We start from the raw sequence: 26,490 nt of genomic DNA, 5'->3' as shown, positions 1-26,490 counted from the left end.
GGATCTTCGACCAGCTAGGATCGAACCCGAGGTCCTCTGGTCAAAAGTTCGATGCTTTACTGATCAGGCCACTGGCATGCCCCCCCCCTCCCTGCGTTGCACGGTCTGTGGGAACATAGATCCGGGACTGCTGATAATCATTTCATTATGTATTAATTTAACTGTAAATTTATTTACAGCTTCGAAATAAATTAAGAAAAAAACCCCATTAAATTCAAAAAATATTGCTCAAAGTACAGTGTACTAACTTTCCTAAAATGGTCGATAGAAGCCACGTTTAGGATGTTCCTTTGAAAGCCTGGCAACCCTGTTCAACTTCTCCAAGAGAAAGTTGCACGAGTTGGGTGAGCGAATTTTGCTCACCCAACTTGTGGCCTTTAAACACTCATTTTAAAAATTTCCTTTTTTCAAATTATGAAATGATATGCAAACTAGTTATTCGTTTCAAGTCCACGACAAAATTCGCATAGTGTCAGACCAAACCCATTGAAATGGCACCTATTTTCTTAATTACAACAGGTAGGGCTACTTAAATTAGTTAATGATTCCCAAGCAAACATTTCTTCTTAATTAGTGTAATTCTTACTAGGATGACGATCATCAAAAGGGTCTGGATCTTGCTTCAAAAATGCTTCAGTTTCGGCTTCAAAAACTTCAGCCAATCTAAAAAATATTACAGAAAACATCAGGAGAAAATGTAATACTCAATATATTTTATTTAATTATTCACTTTTTAAGTTTAGAAAAAATTGTAATAACATATATTGCCAAGCCAAAACTCCACAACACTCTCGTATTTTCTATTTGGAGTTGAAAAACATATCTTGTAGCAGAATAGTGGATTATTTTGCAGTGATGCAGGGTTTTCCGTCTTACCCCTCCCCCCCCCCAAAAAAAACTAACAAAACAATCCCCCAACCTGAAATTTTCAATGCTGTAGTCAATGCCATAGTGACAAAAAAATAAACCATCAGGAACACTTCTACCACTCCAAGATAATTTCTTCCACCAATACTAAGTTTCAAAGCTTCAAATTATCAATCTTCAATGCTTTAGCATGCCCTGATGTCATCAGCTGTCATGTGATCAACCGACCAGTAGCTACCGGTCGAGGTATGGGAACACAGTCAAAGGAATTAAGTTACAAATGTATAAGTCCTATAAATAACTATCCTTCTTAGTTTAATGGATACGAAGGGCATAGTTGTAACACAAAGTACAGTTGCCTTCTTTAGTAGGTTCTGGGTTGTTACTGTAATAAAATGTAATTACATTTCCAATAAAGCGCTGCATATTGTACATTTATTTTAACATTAGAACAAATTAAAATATCTGTATTTTCATTAAAAAATTTGAAAACTGCTCACTTTTATTATTTTTTCAAACTTTGAAACTCATGCGCAATCTAAAGAAATTTTTATTATTATTTTCCGATATTTAGAGGATGCCAATACACTTTTTTATTTTTTTGCTTACCTTACTGTAGGAGCCTTAAAATAGATTCTGAGCTTGCTAGAATGATTATGAAGGAAAATATATCCCCCCCCTCCCCTCCTGGAAATTTCAGCGAGTTCACTACCAACAATTCCCCAAATTTACCCCCAAGGATCAACGTTTCTTATTTGTAACTTGAAGAGCTGGAAAAGAAATAATTTTCAAGAATGTCTAGGGTCAAATGCACAACCTGCAGGCAAATCAATCAGGCCCAAGCCCGTCTTTTAGAGGAAGTGAAGGGAAGTCAATTGCCCCACTCTGGCTTTGAAAAATTAATGTTTTTACACATATGTGGGCTAGGGTGGGCCGAAAAAACTTTTTTTGGAAATCTGTTTTTGGATAGTGCGGAAAAGTTGCTATATGGACCCGTTATTACCCATAAAAAATTTCGCTAAATTTGTTTAATATTTAGCCGGCGCTATTTGACCTTGAAAAACTGAAAAAAAGGACAAAAATGCACTTTTTTCAAAAAAAAAAAAAAAGAGGGGGGGGGGCAAAAATAAAAGTTTGGAGCTAGTTTCAACAAGCATTAGAAGTATCTGTCAGTGCATTAGTTGAAATCCTCAAAGATTTTTATACATTTCGTAGAATATTTAGCTACGCTCCTTTAAGACTGAAACATTGGCAAAATGAAAAAAAAAAAAAATTAAAAGTAGTTTCGAAATAAGTAAGTACTGAAATGTTACGCAATACGTTACCTAGAAAAAACAGTGAAAATTCAATCAATTTTATGCGACATTTGTACGCCAATTTTAAAAAATGCACACACTCAAATAAAAAATAGTTACATAAGATGCTAATTTTTTAATCTTTGGTTCCAGTAGTTTCTTCGGGATAATAAACGGCGCTCAACTACTTCTATTATTCCTAAGATTATTTTATAACTATTTTATATATATTTGACAAATAGAGCCCTTGAGTATTAAAAAAATGTGAATCCTCTGAAGTCCTTTAAACTGATTAATGAATTGAACGCAAGTATTCTTCATTAAGAAATGCTGTAATTCTACACCTCCACAGCTGAGAGTTAAGCAATTAAAGGGGTCCTCTCTTGCGTCCAATGTCCACAATGAGTTGCCACTGAGGCATCTTATACTGGAATTGGACGGTTGCACAAAGTGGCCACATTCATATTCTGGAGCTATCGAACAACTTCTTAGAGATTGTAAAAAAATCCGGTGGTCAAATTTGATAAAATTGACTGCAATCTTCTGGTTTTGGACATGGAAGATATAAAAAATTTAAGTATTGAACAACAATATTTGTATAGAATCTGTCTTGCCGTAAAAGATGGTCAGTTGTCCTTCAAGCGTGGCTGACAGTAGCCGAGGCAAACTCAGTCAGTCATGCGCGATGGCTGACAACTGCAAACCATTTGTTAGGCTTGTATATAGGCACTCCAACTCCATCAGAAAATCTTACAATACTTGTAAAGTATGTAATGTTAGTTTATGCTCCAATGTGGTTTGAAATAAAAATAAAACCGAACTGCCAGTACGGCGCCCAACATGTTTGGAAAATGATTTCTCTTGGAAGGCAGTTTCCAGACAACGTTAAGGAGATAATTTTCAAAGTTCTCTCAAGTAATGCATATTTCGCTCATCCTGAACAGCTACTGTTGACAATGTTGTTTGACTCAAGAAAATACATTCGGGAATTAGCTGTTAGGCGCATTCTGAACTCTAGAAATAAGAAGACGAAGAGCTCGGATGGTGTACGATTTTTTGAGCGTCCTAAACTCAATTTTGAAGCCGTTGATTTAGTTGATTGGGCAAACTGTGTTGTAACAGAGCCAACTCTTACAATGCGTCAAAAAGACCAACAATGGAAAGAAATGTGCAAAGAACATTCTACAGAGTTTACTTTCGAGAAATTTCCCTGTCACACGCAAGCTGTGAAACGTTGTGTGAAACTAATAACCGAAGCTGCAATAAAAGTTCGTGGTGAAACTGCACGAGATGGATACATTCGTGCCAAACTTCAAGCTAGGAAAGAACTTCCATCATTTGATAACAAGGGACAATATTATTCCAAAAAATAATATTCATTATGCATGAGGTATTATAAATCAAATTTGAAGATTTCTTTTTTAAAATTTTATTATCTATATATATGTAATTCTAGAAAATGTATGATACTATTACGTGATAATAATTACTATGATTAATAGTGCTATTTAATTAATTAGTCTATGATTTAATTTTGAAAAATAATTTTCACATTGGTTTTTAAAGAAATTCAATATTTTTTCATTTTTCTCCAATTTTTAATGTCGGAAAGGAACGGTTAAATGCTCATTAAAATCAATGAAACATTTTATGGGCTCGAACTGGCTCATTATATAACATTTTCGGTGCATTCCAGCAAAATATTTGGAATTTAGTTTTTTAAAAAAAATTTCGACAAAAATTCATTTTTCTCTTTTTTTGCGGTTTTTCAATGTCAAATAGCGCCGGCTAGATTTTTTTTAATATCCAAGAAATTTTTTGTGAGTGCTAACTAGCTCACTACGCAACTTTTGCGCGCTATCCAAAAATTGATTTCGAAAAAAAAATTTTTTCGGCTTATTTCGGCCCACCCTAATGTGGGCAGAGGCTTACGTTTTGTAATCCTAAAGTACAGATATTGTTTTCTAAGTTGCGTTGGTTTTAATTCGCAAATAATTCCGTGGACTAATTACAAAGTTCAAGGAATTCTAAGTACTTTGGAAATGATTTTTCTTTCTTCTGAAGTTGTTTTCCAGGATCCCTGGACTTAAGAATCTGTGCAGTGTACACATCTCTTTATTAGTGACCTATGCCCTGAACTAAAGTGATATTCTATTTCAGTAATGCAACCAGAAAAAAAGTTTTTAGGGGGTACACATCAAAAAAGAAAAGAAAAGTTTAGACCTGATAGGAAAGGGGGTCCGGGGGCGCTCCCTCGCAAAATTTTTGAAACTAATAGCTTTAAAAACGCAGTTTCAGATTTTCTTTGATGATAGGGTTACAAAAGGTGCAGAGGTGGGTCTCAGCGGAATGTCTAGAAATTGAAGCTTTAAAAAAATGATTATAGGCCATATTTATCGACATTAGGGCAACAGATAGAGCTTAAGGACTGTCCCCCATCGATTTTTTTTTTCCTTTTTCTTATAGGTCAAAACCAATTCCTCCTTCCCCTGCTTTCAACATTGGTTCTGAAGCTCTTCCCTGGTATAATTTTTAAAATTGTGGTGCTAAAAACTAAAGCAATGTTTTATATTCAGGGGCTATTCCACTTACAATTTTTGTAAAGGTAGTTTAAAAACCAAATTGCTTCTAATATTGGAGGATGGTGGCATAGGGGCCCTTTCCTGAACATTTTCTGAAATTCAAGTCTTAAAAACGAGACTGTAACGTCAAATTTTTTAGGTCCAGTAATTTTTCAAAATTAAAGCTCCAAAAATGCAATGTTGAGAGATTTTCGATGTTGTTTGGTAATTGGGGGCTTCCTCCCAGAAAATTCACAACATTGAAGACCTGAAAAATGACATTTCAGATGCCCCATTATGCTTCTAGTGTGTAAGGAGGGAGGTGGGGCCTTCGGAGGAGCAGCATTTTGATCACTTTTTTATTTTCAGACGAACTAGAAAAAAAAAAAGAAAAAATAGGACGTAGGGGGGAGGGGGGAAATAGCTGAGCAATAAGCTGTTACTTTTGAATATTTTTCTTTCAAAGATTTATAATAATTATTTATAATTTCTTTCAAAGATTTATAATAATTATTTATAATTTCTTTCAAAGATGAATATAAAACAATGCAGTTTAAAAAAAAAATGTTTTTACAATATTATTCATACAAAGAGTAAGTAGAAAAAGAATTCAAAAATTATAGAAAAAAATTCATATGAAATTTAATCGAAAAAGGTTATCGATATTATATCCTCACTTTACTCTGCTTAGTGACTCAGGTAAATATAATAAACTTTTAAATAATGCATGAAGCCAGGGTTGGCAAGTTTTTGCAGGGGGTGGAAAAAAACCATGGAAAAAACCATGGTTTTTACCGCCCGGCAAAAATAGGTTTTTGCCAGTTTTTGCCAAAGTGGCAAAAATAGATTTTGTGTTAACAACTTACGGACAGTTTTTTTCCTTTTATATAAAAGTAAAAGCATGAAAAGATTTTGGTAAAAGGCTTTGCCATTTTCTGTAGAGTGAGCTAGAATTACTAAAAAGTAGAGTGAATATAGAGTGCACATATTGATCAGCTTTTTTTTTTTCTTCTTTTTAAATTCTTCTCTTGGCTATCCATTTTCCCAGTAAGTGAGAAAAAAATGCATTATTTCTTTAGTGAGGAAAAGTTAATATTTTTCTATATTCAAGTAAATATTCTGTTATTAATTAAATAGCTTAAAAATCTTAGTAGGATCAAATAATTTTGGCTCTGCAGTTTTTTTTTTTTTTTTTTTTTTTTTTTCAAATTGCTAACGTTAATTTTAAAAAAAAATTTTAAGGGAATTTTTAAAAAGATCCCAGTTTATTTCTGTTGAATCCTTTCTCTAAAAGCCTTTTAAAGCACATGTGTGAAAAAAATAATGGTTTTGGAAGTTTTCTTCAGTTGGTGAAAAATAAGTACATATAGTAATGTTACTGTTAAAAAAAATTAAATGATTTAAGGCATATTTAAATATAAATTCAATTCTTTATTCAAGGGTGAGTTAGGCAAAATAATTATTTGCAGAAAATTTTCCAGTTAAGATTTGTGTTTGCAGAAAGCTTTTCATTTTATCCAAGTCTGATGTTGGGTACTTCTGTTTTAGAGTACTAGAATCCCCTATTTCTGTATCCCAATAACTAACTAAATATCTTCATTTTCTAAAACCTTCAACAATTTAAGATAAACAATGATAAGGCATTTTTAAAGTGGGCAAAATCAAGAATGTTCAAATTTGATACTACAGAATATAAAATAAAAGAAGTGCTGAAAATAATGGTAAATTCAAAATGAATAATATCCAAGTAGTAAAATTACATTGCAAAAAGAGACGAGCCGCTTTTACAGTAGTGGATGCAATGAGATTTCAAAATTCAGACTTGTTTTTGGGATTGTTAAATTTTCCAGTTTTAATAGTTTTTATGTGCAATACTGTTAAATCACTCAAGATTTCTAATGCTCTTTTAGCTAGTTACTTTCTCTTTGGCCAGGAAGTTTTCCATGACTTCAAATAAATTTCCATGACTTAAAAGAAAATTTCAATTTTCCATGACTTTTTCAGGTCTGAAAAATTTGCTTATTTTTTTTTTCCATGACTTTCCAGGATTTCCATGACCTGTATGAACCCTGTAAATCATGCTGTATAGCAGCACCTACCAGGGCTACTAGTACTTTCTCTTGCTCCAAGACAAAGGAGAGATTCATCTACCATTTGTACTGGTTATCTTCAATTTTTTTTAAATTTTGACACTTACGTCCCCTTGCTTCTCACTGCCTCATTTAAATATTATTAGTTCAAAGTAGTTTTAAGCATCGATATATTTTTACTTTCTTTAATACTTTCCTAGAAGCCTATTTACATAAATAAAATTCATAAACTTGAGACAAAACTTATATTACTTACTACATACTAATAATACGAATATAATTACTTACATACTAATACTACTTAATAACTAGTAAACTTTATTATAATTATTTTTTATGTTTTTATAGATTAATATGACCATTGTAATCAAATTTAACAATACAGGTTAATAATGTTTAATTCAAAACTGGTCTTACCTTTTCAGAACTCCAACAACTTCCCTGCCTTGGGAAACACTTGCTTCTTCCCACAGGTTTAATAACGTAGAAACTTCTTCTACTCTCGCCATCAGAATGATTTCAACTGTAGACAAATTATTAAAATTTTGATTTCAATCAACTAAAAACAAAAAAAGAGAGAATAAGAAAGCATTGACCTAGAAAAAGGACATATTGATGGAAAAATTATGCTGCAAGAAGCAGACAATCAAAAAATAAAATAAGAAACATTCTGCATGCATCTGACAATTCTAACTATAAGGTTGGCATGTTGGCAAGGTTTTGGACAGTAGACGCTACGGTGAAAACCAGTTATTAACGCAGTTACTATAGAATGGTAAATAAATATTGATACCTGACGGGTGCCCATCTCCCAGGGTGCGATGCCGCCCTCCCGTACCCCAATTACTTGAAAAACACTCAATAATGGTATTCTCAACAGAAAAGAGGGAAAACACTCAACTTTAAGTGTCAATGATGCAGTTTGCACCATCTCAAAATTCAAAAATTTTGTTTTTACATTTTTTTTTTTTTTGCAGAATTTGATTGTTTACAAAATTAATTTATTTTCCAAAAAAAAATGAATTTCACAAAATACGGACCCTGTAAAAAAATCCTGGATAGATTCCTGAACATATATTAATTAGTTTCGTTGCATTACTTGTTAATCACACCTTTTTCGGTAGGTTTTCCAGCAGAATTTTTTTAATACTTTAATCAACAGTAGAAGTTTTCAAAAAATTACTTACTGATCCTACAGACCAGTTCCCCACAAAATGTAACTGGTCCATCGACTTTATGTGATCTATTCTTGCGATCTAGTTTGAAAAAGTGAACTTTTTTTAAAAAAAAAGACCATCATGTTAAGCAATATTAATTAACATGATAAATGGAGAAAATTTGCAGTGTTCAATAAACATGTCTAAGTGACTAGGAAAAAGAAGGGAGCAGCAGTCACTTTTTTGCAACTCCAAGGTTAGTCAGGGAATTTAGCCAACAAAATCTGTTATTGCTGTAAGTGATAGGGTGCATTAACGAATATACTGTGTTTAGAAATTTCTTAATATATAATTGCTTGCAAACACGACAATTAATACTAAAATTTATTTTCTGCTGGTCTGATGTTTTTTTTTTTAAGTGTACCCCCCTCCCCCCCAACCAAAAAAGAGATAGAGTGCTTCCAGGCGAAAAATCGCTTTGAGTAAATTAAAAAGACACTTTTGAATAGAAGTTTTTAGCAGAAAGTGTGCTTCTTTTCTTTTATGTACACTACATGCGAGCAAAATCCAATTATTTTTCAATAGTAATAATTCTTTATAAAATTACTAACATAGTTTTTGAAGAATAGTTGGCTAAGAATTTTTTATTGGGTTTTAATGGGAGTTTAGAAGATTATGTTCAAAAAATACGAAATTTATATTTACATTGAAATTAAACTATGATTGCCTCTGCCTATATTATATTGCCTCTGCAATGAAGTTTGTCAAAATTTTATATGGGAAAAGAGTGTGCAGTGAGAAATGGAAAAAGGAAAGCAGGGCACAGCGCTCTCCAAAAAAGAGCTGGGGAAACTTTTTGTTACCCTTGACCAGTGGACCACTGTTAATTTCAAGCCCAGCTATAATTCTAATTGCGGTATAAATGTCAGAGAACACATAATTACGAATATGGAGTTGTAATTTGACTACTTGCACAAGTAAAAAATTATTATTTTTTTACAAAACAAAAAACAATTCTGATTACTCAGAAATTTATAAAAATGCGCTAAAAATGAAGAAGAGTTTTTTTTCTTTTATTTATTATAATTCATTTATTTTATTCTTAGATCGCAATTTCAAACAATAACAGTTCAGGTCTATTCCGTCTGTAGTAGGCAACTTTTATGTTAAAGTTGAAATACAGCAAATCTAAGAAAAAAAATTTACACCGAAAAGTAAAACTAAACTTTAACACATATATCTACAACTATACACATACACATAACTCGACTGCACAAATAATAATTATAATAATAAACAAGATGGGTTTGATATTTGATGCAATACTTACCATAAATCTCATTGTGAAAATTTATAGGAAAATGTGCTTTTGCTACGGACAGCAACAATCTCAACAATTTTGTTGAAATTTTCCATTCATTTTGGTTCAGTTTCAAAGTTTTCTTTCGTGCATTTATCTCGATCGACAGGATCAAATAGAATAAAAATCACTAATTACTTCAAAATATTTCGTGCATTTGCTTCACATAATCACTGTTACGTTTCACACAATTACTTTATACTTTGAGATTACTATGAATAAAAGTTGAAATGATTTTTCAAGTTCACTTTAAATTCAAATTAAAATGCTATTTCCCGCCAACCGGAACACAATTTTTCACATTTTTTAAGCAATAAAAAAACTATGTGAAAGATTTAAAAGCATGTTCAAAACAACAAAGTGTGCTGAAAAGGAATTTACTCCTTTTCTGTTTATTTTGCCTCTTTAAAAAAGATCTTAATACAAAACGCACATTTTTTCAGCAGCACGAGCTTGTACAACAGAGCTTGAGTGTAGACGACGAACGTGCATCCACAACATCCCGCAGCTTGGAATTATGAACTGCTTCCACCTTGTAAATCAGCAATACTTAACATAAAAATGAAATCAGAGGTGAAAACCTATGGAGTTGGAGCAACATCATAGATTTTTAGAAAAAGACCGAATAAAGAGAAAATTTACAAAATATTTTAAACTCTGCAGAACTTTAAACTAATTTCAAGCCTGTGGGTTATTTATTTCTGTTCTGGTAAAAAGAGGCCTGCATTTTGAGACGTTTTTAAAAAATTTCTAAAATACGAGTGATTTACAACTCCAGAGCTCGAATACGCTATTTGCGGTGATTAACAATACTACTAAGAAAGGTAAAACATTCCATTCTACGTGTTTTCTTTGGGTTGAATTACAGGCTTTGGACAGTTTATGGTTTAATGTAATTTCAGAAAAATAGAAAAGAAAGTTTCCCATAAACACGATGAAACATTCATTCACTAAGCTTCAAAGCAAGTTAAAAGTTACGGCATTTGTTTGTTTTACCTTTTTCATTCGCCATTAGACAGCAATGAAGGCCAGCAACCCCCCCCCCCCTAGAGGAAACGCCCCTACCCCACCCGAGCGGACACTCCTAACCATGGAGTCCTACAGAATTTTTCTCGACTTTAAATGCGCGCAGAACGTTTATTTTAATCTTTTGGAAAGTTACAAACGCAATAAGTGATAAAAAGTTCTTTATTTTCTGAGTTACCAGGATCGATTTTTTTCTGTGGCCAACGAATTCTTTTAAATACTTTAAAAAACGTAGCTCAATCTTGAGGATTTTTTTATCGCCAAGTTTGTTTCTTCGTTTTCCGCGTCTTGAAAAGCGAAATTAGGTTTCGTTTTTTTTTTTTTTTTTTTCTTTTTTTTGAGCAATCACGATTGCTTATTACTTTCATTTGACTGTTTTTGACGTTCCTTAGATTTTTTCCCACCGCCACCCTCCGCACCATCACCATCGACAAGCTCCTCACGATGCTGCACCTCTAGCGAAAACCGTTTCCAGGTTTCGTCAATATCCTACACTTACACGCATACATACACGCACCTACACACACATACACATACACAAACACATACACGCACCTACACACTCACATACACACAACTACCCACACACTCATGCCTGCACACAGACATAAACACATATGCCTACACACACACACACCTACACACATACACACAACTACCCACACTCATGCCTGCACACAGACACAAGCACAGATGCCTACACACACACACATACCCCCCATACACAAACACACGCTTACATATACACACACTCGTGATTGCGAAAAACATAATTTGAATTCAAGATGACAAAATTCAATTTTTTTTTTTTTATTTTATTTTTTTTTATTTTATTTTTTTTATTTTTTTTTTTATTTTTATTTTTTTTTTTTTTTTTTTTTTTGAGCAATCACGATTGCTTATTGTTCTCATTTGACTGTTTTGGCGTGCTATCATTTTATTTCCCCACCAGCACCCTCTGCCAGCACCACCGTCGACCGGCTCTCACGATGCTGCTCCTATAGCGAAAACCAACTCCAGGTTGCGTCCATTTCCTACACACACACACATACAGACAAGAGCATACAAACTCACACACACACACTCATACACACACGCGCGTACACACACAGCACTGCATACACAATATGCACACACATGCGTACATACACACACACACGAACGCCTACACACACCCGTACACACACAGCACTGCATGCACAACATGCACACACGCGCATACGCATACATACACACACATGCTCGTGATTGCGAAAAACATAATTTGAGTTCAAGATGCCAAAAATTAATTTTTTTTTTTTTTTTTTTGCTGAAATAGACTATGGAAAACAATATTCTATAACCTGTTACGACATAACGTATAGACTAAATATTTTTAATGACATAACGAATGCACTTTTTTTATGACATAGGTATAGCCTTTTTTTCATATACGAATACATTTCGATTTGTACACATTTTTATCACGCATTTTGCAAGTGATTTTCTAATTTATTTTAATTATATTTTCTTACATTACTTTTTGGGATAAATTAATAGTTTAGTTATTAAAATTAATTTATGATTTAAAACTAATAAAAAATAATGAATAATAAAACAATAAAAATGTATTTGTAGTAATATCAATTAATATATATATATATATATATATATATATATATATATATATATATATATATATATATATATATATATATATATATATATATATATATATATATATATATATATATATATATATATATATATATATATATATATATTTAAATATAAGAATTCTTTGAATTATATTTAAAGGGCTTGATTTCATTTCTTAAAAGCAATATGATCTTCAGTTTAAAATTCAAAAAACTTATAATTTTCATAGAAAAAATATTAAAAAATTAAAATTTGAACCAAATTAAAAAAAATTTGAATGAAACATCCAATTTAAATCTGCGCACATACGTATATTCTCATTTTTAGCTTACTTTCCCAGTAAAAGTCAGAGAAAGAAGAAAATAACATGAAAGGCTTACTAACTTAAAAAATACATCGGGGGGGGGGGGGGGGAATCAAAAATAAATAAAACAGTTAAATTAATGTCGAAAAATTAAAAAGTTTAAAGTAGGATATTGAAATGGGGGGAAATGTCTGTTGGTCTATTCCCCTCTCCGGTTACTTTTGAGTGAACGGTCCAATTTGAACATTTTTATTTATTTATTTATTTTATTTATTTATTTATTTTTTTGGTCGTAAGAGGACACCCCACTCCCACATTTTATTTTTGATTTTAACAATTTTTCGCTCAATTTTGAACTGTTCAAAAAAACTTAACATTAGCCCCTACGGGTAAATTCAAGTCAAATATAAATTTTGAACTTTGAAGCGACTTAGCTTCAATGAAAATTTGTAGGAAAGAGCTTTTGATGAAAAATAGATAATGTCTTTTGATTTGAACAATTTTCCGTTCAATTTTCAAACAGCCGTTAAACAAATTTGTCTTGAAAAAATAGAGACCTAAAAAGGGGGGGGGGGGGATCTTCCAGGGGGAATTAACTTTGCATAATTTAGGGAATCAACTTTGCATAGATTTTCTTGTGATACGTGAAATGCTTCATTTTCTATTGCTAACTACTTAAACCACACACACAAGAGTTATGAACTTTGAGTTAAATCCACCTTAAGATGAAATAACCCAATTAAAAGTCCAAACTATCAAAGTGATTACCGCTTACCTTTACCGGGAAAAAAAAACGGCATTCATAATCTTTTCTTTTTTTTTTTAATACATGGGTATGAAATAAAATTTAGTTTAAACTTATTTTTAATTGACTTCTATATAACATTTTTTTTTTAATTTCAAAAGAACACAAAACATACACAGCATATTTTGAATAAAAGCATTTTTACTCACTGTTTTTGAATTCAAGGGAACGTAATATCGCGATTCGTCCATTTATTCTTCTTTGATGGAATCAATATTTTTTTTAAAAAAATGTGTAGACGTTCTTAAAAGAGTCATTTCGATCAGGAAGCTATTTTCGAGATAATAGATTTCTTTTTCAGCTCATAAAAATGCAAAATGAAAGAACTCACATGGTAGTTTCTTTGTAAAACAATTATATTAATGGAAACAGCAGGTAGTTTCAAAATGTCACCTCAACTGCATCATGGCTTTAAAAACAAATCAATAACTGCTTTGAAATTCGTAACGAAATAGTTTATGCAGATCCGGATCTGAAAATTTTGGGCCCTCCAGCAAAAAATCAGCAATGCCCATAATCGCCTACGGGGTTGCTCACCTCCCACTCCCCCCCCCCTATTAATGAAAAGAGTGATTGTTGTATATTTTTAACTGTTTTAATATTTCTACCTTCTAGCTAGTTATGAGGGCTTTTTAAGCCCCATTTTTGAAAACTTATTTTATTTGTAAATTATGTCAGCAAAGAAACAAGTCTCCCATAAATTGACATTGTTCCCCTCTCCCGAAATTCGAAAAATCTTGTAATTTCAATGTCGGCTCCTATTAGTTAAGATTAGCCATTGTTCTTGATCAGTGGTTGGAAGTAGCGCGCTACAAGTAGCGGCGCTACTGTAGTAGCTACATTTTTTAGTATTTTGTAGTGTAGCGCACTACTTTTTAAAAAAAGTAGTGTAGCGAGTAGTTCGATAGAAAAAATAGTAGTTTGTAGCGATTTCTGGAAACTACTTTTAAAACTGAAAAAAAAAAAAAATCAAGTTTCAAACGAATCACAAATGCATTAACGGATGATGCAATGAGAAATAAGACTCCTAAAAATACGAGCTGACCTCAGGTCTCAGACATATTATTTTGACGCCATACGTTCTATCTGTTTGACGCCATTAATTTGCTTGGCATCGTAGTTTTCTTATTTCGCCAATATTTGTATTGAACAGAGCTTGACTTAAAAAGAAAAGTATATGAACTAGCGATAGCCACCAATTTAGTAGGTTAATCACCCCAGCAATTGGCACTTTAAGAGTTTGTCCTTAAACTTACCTCTGTTTTCATTATTTAGAAAAAAAATATTCACTTGCAAATATTTTTGTATTAAAGAATGCCCATCTGTGCATCTATTTAGTTCACTAAAATAAAAAATATTCGAATTGATATATTTATAAAAAATTTGTATAAAAAGTTTTCAAAATCACCAGTAATTGGCACCTGAAACCCCAGTGTATAACACCTTGGGATCCAGTAATTGGCACACGTTATAAAAACTGGAAAATAACTTTATTTTTCACTTTTAGATTGCATACAAATTTTATCATCATAAGAAACATAATTAATGTTGATTTAAAGTAGGTAGTTTTACATAAATTAATGTTAAATCACACATTTTGACGTTGAAAAAGTATTTTAGAGAAATAAAAATAAAAAAAAAATTGGAGTGTTGCATGGAAAACAATATCCATTATTGCTGTTTCATTAGTCGGTATGCAGTTTCGATTTTACGAATTACAGCTGTTTCTACAGAAAAAGGAACATTGACCAGGTGATTCTAAGGGACTATAAAAAAAAATAATAAACCGATTCTCTACAGTCGCAATATCTGACTGATAGTCAAACAAATTTGTTTTTTATTGTTTCTTTTAAAAATGTAACAGTATATTCTGTAGGATTCAAATCCATAGCAGAACCCATATAATATAGTTCCTGCAAAAGCATCAGACATTAAACTGGTAACACATTGCTCAACACATTAGTGATTATTGGCACATGTGCCAATTACTGGGTACCAGCAAAACTGAAGCACATAGGCGGATTTAGGACTGAGTTCCTGGGGGGCAAGATTTTTTTTATTTATTTTTTTTTTTAGCAACATTTTTATTGCCCCCCAATCCCATGTTTTTGTCTGTTTCCCGTGCTGCATAAGTCCATGCTTTACTTTTTTGTGTGTCGTTTTCAGTAATGTGTGTTTTCATGCTGTCCTTTTTGAATTGACCTTAAGAGAGGGAGCTGGTATCAAGAGAGTGACGCAGGGCTCCCTTTTAAGTGGGAAATAGAACATCTCCAATTTTAGGGGGCAGGGGGTTTCTCCCCCGGAGGAAATTTCGTAAAATGGATATAAAATTCTGCATTATGAAGCCTTATAAAGGTTAACTGGATAGACATAGAAATTGATGACTAGATTATACAGTTGTACAGTATTGTTCAAACTTTGTAAGAAACAGCCATTTTAAGTTTGAAAGAAAAAGATAGATTTCTCATTGCAACAACCTTTTTTTAATTATAAGTAGTGCAGAAAACGAAAAGGAATAGAGAAAAGAAATAGAAGTAGTGTAACATTTTTTTTTTCCTGGCTGAACAGATTAACAATATGCAGTAGTAATTGGAGCCCATTTTGCTTAGGATTTTCAAAGACTTATCTAATTATTTTCAAGGACTCTAGAATAAATAAAATTATTTAATGCACTTCATTTGTACTTTCCAGTCTCTGATAGTTTAGTACTTTATTGTAAATTTTTACAGTCCTGTTTCAACTTTGTGAGAAATAGTTATTTTAAATTTAAAAGAAAAAAGAAACCAAACATTTCTCATGACAACAACTTTTCTTCAGTTGCAAGTGGAGCAGAAAACGAATAGAAATAGAAGTAGTGAGTATTTTTTTTCCGTGCTAAACAGATAGACAATATGCAGAAGTAAGATAAAAGCAATCAATACAAAATAATTTCCAAAATACTGCATTCGGGATTGAATAAATAGCAAGATATGAAATATGTGAGTCACAAAAATTTATTTGAAATAATATGTTACCAACGTGAGGACCATGATTTTTACATTTTTAATACAGGATGTGGCAAGGAGCTGAATTTGACATATTTTGGCATTCCTCCCCCTCTACCATTTGTTAGAAATTTTAAAATTTAAGGTTTGTAGCCACACGTTTCCAAATATTCAAGGTTTTCAAGCACTTAAAAATGAAATTAGTTTTTTTAAGCAATTTCCATTTTTTAAGGAACGAATCATGAATTTTTTTGGGAGTTAGGGACCCACTACAAAGCACGGGCCCTAAGCAATAGCTTGTTTATCTTATAGGCAAATTCGGTCCCATTTGTAATTCACTCTTACCTGCAAAGTTTTGCTTGATTTTTTTTGTAATTTTTACGAAAATTCGTCAGTTTTTACGGTTAAAGGATTTTTACGATTTTACCAATCTTTGTTAGGCTTTTATAGACTTTTATAAAATTTCAGCAAAGTTTTCCAAAACTTTTGATGACTCAATTATTTAGATTTCCATAATGACAAGGACTGATTCACTTAGACTTAGATGATTATAACTTCCCTTACTTTTTAAACAGTATTTATAAAGTAAGTAAAATTGTACTCTCCCTCTAAGTAAAAAGATTCATTTAATCAAAACACTCAGATAACTGAAATTTATTCAGTTTGCGAAAGTATTTATTTTCTCTCTCTCTCTCTCTTTGAGGGAGAGGGGGGAGAAGGAAAAAAAACTTATTTAGAATTTCTCAAAAGGCCAATTAATCTACTAAGAACATAAATATTATGCAGAAATATACTTTAAATGTGGACACAAATCACAATGAGTGGATCGTTCTGTTAGCGCGAATGGGGTGGGTTGGGGGGAGTTCTCCCCCCCCCCCTTTGCTTTAGGTTCTAATTTGTTAAAATAATCGTCAATTATTATAAATGTTGCAGCTTAATGTATAGCTCGGTTTAGCCTATATTTTCATTCATATACTTGCCCAAATGGTTTTCAGTCCAAAATAGTGAATTTAGACACATTTTCAGCACCCCAGTGACAGCTGTACTATTTGTATATTTAATGTTCGGTTTTTTTTTTTCCTTTTCTTTTCTCCCATCAGAAAAGGACATTCGCTTTTCTCTTCATTTTCATTGAACTATTCAAAAAAGAAAAAGTCATGATTTTTTTGTTTTAAGATTTTGGAAGATGTGTTGATACTATATAAAGTCCTCCCATAACTGGGGGGCATTTCCCCCTATAAATCCACCCATGCCCTTCTAAACTATTCAAAAAAGAAAAAATAATATATTTTTTTTAATTTTTGGAAAATGTGTTGTTACTACATAAAGTCCTCCCAAAACTGGGGGGGGGGGCATTGCCCCCCTCTGCCCCCCATAAATCCGCCCATGCTGAAGCACCACTAAATGGCATCCATTATTATTTCAAAAATCCAAAAAGGGACGAAATATACTTCTTCCCACTTAAAGTAACACCTTTCAACTAAACAAAACTTTTGACAACGAAAATTTAAAATATATTTTAAGTCAGATTTTAATGGATTGATGCGCATGCTTCCCTTAAGCCAGAGAAGAAGCTTTTGCAACAAAAATGATTAATTTGACACAAGCCACAATTGTTTCTCTTTCCTATGCAATGCTACCATTTTATAACATGAATTGAAGTTATAATCTTTAAAGTAAATGTACATTCATTTGCTATATAGCCTTCTACTTTTAAAAGATTGGTTACGAATCTTATTTTAGGACATTTTTGTTGGAAGTGCCAATCACTGGTGACCTGCCAATTACTGGGGGTGTTACCCTAATTCTTTTTTTTTCCCTGTCTGCCAAGAATGTCCCATGGATGATTGTTTTAGATTTCAAAGAGATTATTGTTTCAATACTGTAAAAGCACTTATTTTCGCGAAAATGAAAATATTGGTGATTTTGTGAGTTGAACATTTCGTGAATTTTATATGAACAGACTGAAAGTTGAAAAACAAAAATATTTCGTGAGGGTTCAATTTTTGTGATAACGACGGGCGAAAATAAGTGCTTTTACAGTATTCACCAAATAAAGAAGCTACTGTAAATACAAATATAAATACAAATACAAAAGTGACGACCAGCAACAGGCTCTGGGCCCAGCTAGACTGGTCCTAGTCAATTTACAATCCCCAGTGAAGATCAATGGCCCTCTTAAAACTGTCTACTCCTTTGCTCATTACCACCTCTTCCGGTAAGCTGTTCCAAGGTTCCACTACCCTGCTAAAATAATAATTTTTCCTAATATCCATGTTAGCCTGAGATTTAAATAGCTTAAAACAATGACCCCTTGTCCTGTTTTCAGTGCTTAACTTTAGCCCCGTAACATCTTTCGTTTTAATAAATTTAAACAGCTGAATCATGTCCCCTCGGTCTCTTCTTTGCTCAAGACTGTACATTTTTAGCCTTCTAAGCCTGGAATCATAATCTAAGTGGGAAAGTCCACTTATTAGCCTTGTAGCCCGCCTTTGAACCCTTTCCAATACATTAATGTCTTTCTTAAGATAAGGAGACCAAAACTGAACAGCATACTCCAAATGGGGTCTTACCAAACTTCTATATAAGGGCAGAAGAACTTCTTTAGATTTATTTGAAATAGATCTATTGATAAACCCAAGCATCTTATTGGCTTTGTTGCTAGCAATGCTGCACTGTTGGCTAAACTTTAAATCCTGACTTATTAGGACCCCCAGATCAGTAATTTTGTCTGCCTGACTAATGACTGAACCTTGCAAATAATAACTTGTACATTTATTTCCATGCCCTAAATGTAGCACTTGACATTTCCCAACATTAACAGTCATACCCCATTTATCAGCCCACTCCGTAATATGATCTAGATCCTCTTGCAGCTGATTTGCTTGTTCTTCATTTTCTACAGTCCCCATAACTTTGACATCATCAGCAAAACAGTTCATGTTCCCAGAAATATTTTTGTGAATATCGTTCATAAAGACAATGAACAAAACAGGCCCTAACACTGATCCTTGAGGAACCCCGCTTAAGACCTCACTCCAATTAGAATAATTTCCCCTTACAACTACTCTTTGTTTCCTTCCGGTCAGCCAATTTTTTACCCAAATGAAAGTTTTCCCTCCTATTCCTATATCAGCTAATTTGCTAAGTAGAGCAACATGCGGTACCTTATCAAAAGCTTTTTGAAAATCAATGTAAACAACATCTACAGGCTTCTTATTGAACAGCCCTAGCCGGCTTACAATAAATACGAGTACTACAGTGTTACATAAGAGTATGATAACGGAAATTTTTGAAAAAAAGAAAAAATATATATATATATATAATTCTATGTAATATTCCATGTTCAGATGAGCCAATTTATCAATCTAAACCTTTTTTTCGATCAATCCTCGAAAGGTGTGTGTGTGTACGTATTAGGCTATTAGGGTGTCCCAAAAAAATCGAAAGTTGATTTTTCAAGTTGCACACCCTCTTATATTTTTTCTTTTGCGTCAAAAAAAATTGTAAAAAAAGTTTCATGTAATTTTAACAGCGGCAACCCGCGCCGACTTGCGTCTGAATGTGTGAACCAGCACTTGTAATACTAGGCCAAAAAAAAAAAAAAACTTTTTTTAGAAACTCGAAATTTTTGACTTCGAAATATCCCTATATCCCACATACACCACAAAAACATTTATTCCAATTTAAAACCATTTAGGGATTCCACACTTGGCCTAAAATTTATAATTTTCTTCAAAAAATTGATTTTTTTTCTATATATTGAAAAAAAAATGTAAGGTAAATTTTACGAAACGATCAAGTTAAAAAATATAAACAGTAACGTAGATAATTAGCGTTAAGTAGAAATTTTTTCTCTCCTGCAATATTTAAGTATCCCACATAGTACTCAAAGATATAGATTTTTTCAACTTAACGCTAATTTACTTAAATTTTTTATTTTAAGTATTACCTTTTTATTATTCATTTGCAAATGTTGGTCTGAAAATGTGTTCGCTAATATTTTTTTAACTTGATATTTGTTAAAAATTTATTTGTAATTTTAAGGATAAATTACAAATAAAATTAAGGTATTTAAAAGATAAATAGAAAAAAATAAAAAAATTTTTGAAGAAAATTATAAGTTTTAGGCCAAGTGTGGGATATTTAAATATTTTTGGATTTGAATAAATGTTTTTGTGGTACACGTGGGGTGCGGGGTGTTCTTCCAGATACAAGTCGGCACGAGTTGCCGTTGTTCAAACTGTATGAAACTTTTTTTCATAATTGTTTTGATATAAGAGGAAAAATATAAGAGGGTATGTGACTTTAAATATCAACTATCATTTTTTGTGGGACCTCCTAGTGTGTATGCCCTTTATTTACTTATTTTTTGAAAAGTAGCGAAGTAGCGACTACATTTCAAATACAGTTTGTAGTTGCTACATTTAAAAAAAGTAGTTGTAGTTGTAGTTAACTGCATTTGCAACAAAGTAGTTGTAGTTCGCTACAAAAAAAATGTAGTTTTTCCAACCTACTGTTCTTGATGCGTAATATGCGTTGAGTTTATAATTTTCAATTAATTACAAAAATATTTCCATCTTTTAAAATTTGACTAAAGGTTCCTTTTATTTTTTGATCTTTTTCTCGATTTCATGGGCCGTGGGTCCGTTAGTGGGCATGCGGCAAGACCGCATCCAGAATTTTTTTCCGGGAAGGGTCCGATTTCGCTCTTTTCGCACTTGCCCTAGCACACACACATACACACGTTTTGTCTCGTTTTTTAATGCTCCCCGCTGTTTTTACTTTAATTTCTTATCATTTTTAATTCACCTTGTAACCGCGGAGAGTGTACCTTTAAATGGGATGTAGACTATGCATAGTTTCAGGAATTCTGGGGGGGTTGTCCCCCGGGAATATTTTTGAAAAATAGATATAAAGGCCTTATATGGTGGTAATAGAGACTACAAATATGAAGAAAAATAGGCAAACAAAACCTTTTAAAAGTTATGCACACAACAATAGTTGAGTTCACAAAAATTTATCTTGAAAAATATGCTGCAAAAACGCGAGAATCGTCGTTTTTGCTTTTACGCATGATGTATCAAGGAGCTGAATTAGGCGCATCTTGGTAATCCGACACTTGCCTAATTGGAAACTAGGGACCCGACCCCTGGGGAGTCCCGAAATTGGTGTACTGCAAGTTTTATAAGAATTTTGGGGGGAGGAGAGGAAGTCTACCAAACTGACGAAGGGCCTGCCTTGGTCCTGGACGGCCCTGAATTGAATTGGGAAAGAGAGCAGGAAGTTCTAATAAATGTCGAAATTTTAAATATGCTTTGCAGCTCTAATTTAACTGCTTATTCTGTTATTTTTTCCAAATTTTTACTCGTTTAATAGTTATACAGTTAAGACTTAAAACTTTCTTCTGTTTTACGTTTCAAAACATTTCGGATTTCGGGAGGAGGCTTCACAAACCAAACCCAAAATATGAAAACAACTCAAGAACATCACTAAAAACGAGTAGAAATGTAAGGATTATATTGCTAGCTTCATACCGTAGCAGAACAGTGTAGCAGACAAGCTGGTTTCGGTAAATTCCGCCCATTAGCCAGGGCTAAAGCAGAAATCGGCTGAAAATGACTGAGTTGGCGGTGTATTTCATGTAAGCTGGTTTCGTTTTTATCCTAATTATAGCGCCACCTAATATTGTTCAGGGGTAGAAGTGACCGACTTGTCACATATAGGACATTTTCCACAAAAAATATAGGACAAATATAGGACACATTATATGAATAATTTTGCTATGAAAAAAGAAATAATACATATCATATATTATTCAGTTATTCTTATCAATGATTTTGTTTAAAAAAAACTTCAAACAAAATACCTTACATCTATAATGACTTTCCTGTAGTTGAAAGAATAATTTTTGAAAAAAGTGTACTTTACAGACTAAATAACTAACCAAAATTTGAACAAAGATAATTATTATTTCTTCTTCCTCACTCATGACCCAAGTACTAATTCCACTGCTCTTGGATTTTATATCTAAACTGAACCCTTTACCACTTGTATTAAGAACAAACAGAGCTTGAGAAGGATCCTCTTGACGTTTTTCAGAGTCTTCTTCATGTTTGAATGTTTTAGCATGCTGCCTCAATTGCGAAAATCCACTATTGCTTATGAGCACTGAACAGTTGCAAAAATGGCATAAAGCGGTAAAATCATCTTTTCCTTTAGTGCACCATGCACAGTGGCGGATGGGGCCGGCGGGCAGTCGGGCAAATGCCCGGTGGGCCGCAATAATCTTTCAATTGAATAGTACAAAAAAAAAAATTTTTTTTTTTTTTTTCATTTTTTCTTCCTTAAAAAACTAGTGAAAAAAATCTGTCGCCTAGAAGATGCGAAATCAAACCACTTTGCGACATTGGAAAATCTAAAATTGGTTCTCTCATTTTTGTAAACGGATTTCAAATCTTTGTAAAAATCTTAGGAAGACTCTTGTCTTCTTTAAAAAGAAAAAAAAAACCGTCGACGCGTACATGACGAAAGCCTTCTTTTTCATCCCTTGTGGACCGGCCCACCGCGGCCCACCACGCACTCGGCGCCAGATTAAGCAATCGATTAGCATCCCACCTCATTAGCCCCTTTCATTGATGATAGCCGATAACCATTTCACGGCCATCTGTGTACAGGGGACAGGGACCAGCACAGGAACATTACTTGGGACGGGACGGCAAAAGCAGTTTGCGGAACGGAAACGGCTGTTTTTCATTCGAAGATGCAAAGAGAGAGGCATTTTTCCGAGAGTGAAGCCGAAGGCTGAACGGTCGGGATTGTTTCCTGGAATTCTTTTCAGTAATTTTTGCTTAGGGCAAACCTGAGGATTATACCATCACACCTACCACTTCCTTTTTTATGGCTTTGTGAATAAAAGGGATTCGTGCGTTTAAACTTGTAGGCACTGGCAATCTATTTATTTTTTCTCCAGTTTCGATGCAACAGGACTGAAGAATGATGGAGTCATTTGTAACACGTTTTAGCTTTAATTAAAAATCCTTTTAAAGTTATAATGAAATTGAAATTCATTTTGATGATTCAAACAAAGGATTTTGAAGAGCAAGTTTGGTTCGTAAAAAAATTTACTTATTTCTAAAACTTTTACTTTAGTTATCCATTATCGCTCTTAATTTGTAAAAATATTTTAGAAACTTTTGTTATTTGTACTATCATTTCGAGGGCCGGATTTACATTTTAGTTGAAAGCTATTGCTTATAAGAAAAGTTGTGTGAGTTGTCGTTCCTAAAAAAAATGGAAATACTTGAAAAAAATCAATTTCATTTTCAAATGCTTGAAATTTTGCAAAAATGTGGCTACAAGCCTTGAATTTTAAAATTTCTAACAAATTGGAGTTGATAAGTTGGAGGAGTGCCAAAATATGTTCAATTCAGTGTGTGCTTCAATGTATGTTCGTCAAAGTATGCTTCAATTTTATTTCTTACTAAGAGTATAAATTATGAATTGTTCAAATGGGCAGTATGTTACTCTCTTGCTACCTATTTTCTAATTCTGTACCCTATTTCTTTTAAAGCAATTTGTAGATGGGTTGCAGAGGTGATTAAAAACTAGCTGTATCGAAAGTCCATGTGTATCGAAAAATAACAATGCATTATCCTTTCTCCTCCCTCGCTCTATCTCTCTGTCGACTGCCTCATCGATGTGTCGACCCCTAAAAATTTTTTTACTGTGTATTATCTCAACTTGCAAGAGTACATAATTTAAAAAAGTTTTGTTTGCCTACTTTTACCCCGAATATTTTTGATTCCAATCTTCCTTTATATGGCTTCAAACTGCAGAATTTTACTATATATTTTTTGTTTTCCGAAATTCCTCTGGGGGAACCCCCGGAACCCCTAAATTGGGAGACCTGCATCATTCTCTCGATGCTGTTCCCCTTCTTAAGGGAAATCCAAAAAGGCAGGCAAACACACATTAAAAAACACACACACACAAAAAAAAAAAAAAAAAAGGAAAGGAATGAAGAAAGAAAATAATGTATAACTTTATGTGTCTCAGAGGAAAAGACAAATATAGAGCAAAAAAAGTAATAATAGTCATTAATAAAAAAAAAACAAAAACACTTTAGCATTTCCTCTTTCGCCACCGACAAAGTGGTCCGTATTACAAAAAGGGCCCCATACCTGAAATAACTTAAGGCCCCGTTAAGTCTAAATCCGACCCTGATCATAAATGTTTTAGAAATAGTAACAAAACTGGCTTTATATGCTAGTCTCTGTAATTTTTCTTCATTCCCTTTTTAATATGGGATCTTCCAAACCACTCCTCTTGTTAATATTACCAAAGATCGGCTACAAACTGCGTTTAAAAAAAAAAAAAAAAACCTTGTAAAAGTTTCCATTTGAGGGTCCCCCACCTCTCCTTTTCGCCAGCATCGTTCAAGATTGGCCGATTTTGATAAATAAGGTGTCATTCGTTTCGTAATTGAGACCCTCAGCAATAGGAAAAATTTGATTTAACCTTATACATCCTGATTTTAACCAATTTCATTCCTTTCTCTTTTTAGCACAGGTTTTAAATAAATATAACAAAAACTGTAACCATTCTATGGAAAAAACATTATTCGGTAAAGAACAATTTAGGTGTTGATTATTATTATATTCTTATTAAGTATGAGCAATCTTTTATAATCTAAGTTGTCTACCAGTTTTATGTAGTAACACAGTAATTTAATTTATCTTTCATATGTTTCAAACTAAGATGCTTGCTTGCAGGTATATAGTGCTCAAGCTATTGTATTATTCGTTTTTACCCGACTACGGCAAAGTCAAAAGAAAGGGTTATGATTTTAGCAGTCTATGTATGTTTGTATTTACGGTTGTTTCACCGCAGCGCCAAAACTATTCATCCTATTTTGATAAAAAGGTGTCATTCGTTTTTTAATTGCAACCCGGCTAACATAGGCTACATTTGACACTTACAGTCCTGAATCTTTTAAAAATATCTTCGAACGATACGAAAATCACCCACGAAACTTGGATGACTACACTGTAAAAAAAAAGGCCGAAGTTACTGGCTATTTCAGTGGAACGTTTCGGGATTTCGCAGGTTTTCATCCACTTCCTGAGAAAATCGAGTATATTTGTCAAACAGTTTCCTGAGTTGCCAAAACCTACACGAATGTAGACTTTTCATTGCTGTGAAAAGTATTTTTTCGCTACCAGTTTAAAGACTGACTGAGCTTGTTTATTAAGTGTGTCGGCTTTACCACGATTACTGTCTGTGCAGACTGACTAATGTATCGGTAAGAGCGAATTAGTCAAGGATCGCTTCAGCTTTGCCAGGAGTATGCGTTCTTACTTGCAGTTCTGTCGTGTCTGCTTTAATGTTTCTGGAGTTCTGTTGGTGGAGCGGCGAGGTTATAATTAATTATTTAAAACCCACCTACCACATTCTTCTCGAAGGTTCCCGAGACATGGCTGGCTTTAAAAAGAGAAGATTTCCCAATTCTTTAAAAAGTTTCAAGGACCGTTTCAGAAAGGTTACTGACTTTTGGCGAAACATTTTTCTGTTTTTCACTCCGCTACGGCGAGGCCAAAAGGAACGGTTATAATTTTAGCAGTCTATGTATGTTTTTGTATTTACGTATTATACACCGAAGAGCCTAAACTATTCATCCGATTTTGATAAATAAGGTGTCAATCGATTCCCTATTATAGCCCGAGAAACATAGGCTATATTTTAACCGACTTCAAATGTAGCAAGAGACTATTGTTTCGTATACAGTCCACAGATGGCGCGCTGCGCAAGCGTGTAACTCTCTAGAAGAAAGTAAAGTGTAAGTTGTAATATTAAGGAGTGAGGCCGTCTTTTCTAATTGTAGTGCAATTTACTTTTCAATTATTAGATTTTCAGAGTTCAAGATTGAGATGGCTTCCCGCATATGAATTCTACTAATACAACAAACAAGCAGGTAAGAGAAAATAATTTTCGAAACATTCTAATTCATATTTATTTCCTATCATTTCTGGTCCGCTCACCGGAGACCAGTGAGAAACGTTCTATTCTAAATTCTTGCTTGTTTTGTTGTTTCAACAAATGCTTTATATTGTCTTAATTCAATTAGAGAAACATTCAAAAGTATATTTTGTTTAAATGTGTTAAACTTTAAAGCGTACGAAGTGCACGTACTAGGATTTAATGCAAATTTACGAAATGCGTTATTTCAAATTTGAGATTATTCAAAAAGTTTCAAACTGTTTAATAAGTGGTTATTTTCTTTTTATTTGATTGGTTGATTATTCTTATTTGGTAAATTACTGGTAGTCTGCCATTGTCGTTCCTTTTCAAATAATTTACAAAAGTTTCAGTTTCGTTTTGCCCTTTAGACTGTTTATTCCTTG

At 33.1% G+C, this 26,490-nt stretch overlaps 1 protein-coding gene across 1 annotated transcript in view; it reads right to left on the bottom strand.

Moving 5' to 3' along the window:
• The window catches only part of LOC129225917 (DDB1- and CUL4-associated factor 1-like), a 139,323-nt gene extending 129,533 nt beyond the window's left edge, over positions 1-9,790 (bottom strand). Inside the window, 3 exon segments of the mRNA XM_054860450.1 lie at positions 587-663; positions 7,231-7,372; positions 9,301-9,790. Of these exon segments, the coding sequence (XP_054716425.1) occupies positions 587-663; positions 7,231-7,322 (169 nt within the window). The 5' untranslated portion in view covers positions 7,323-7,372; positions 9,301-9,790.
• Positions 9,791-26,490: the final 16,700 nt, after the last annotated feature.

The sequence above is a fragment of the Uloborus diversus genome, chromosome 7 (assembly GCF_026930045.1).
Source record: "Uloborus diversus isolate 005 chromosome 7, Udiv.v.3.1, whole genome shotgun sequence".
Classification (NCBI taxonomy): Eukaryota; Metazoa; Arthropoda; class Arachnida; order Araneae; family Uloboridae; genus Uloborus; species Uloborus diversus.
The sequence above is the reverse complement of the archived record's forward strand: the minus strand, read 5'-3'. Positions and strand labels throughout refer to the sequence as shown.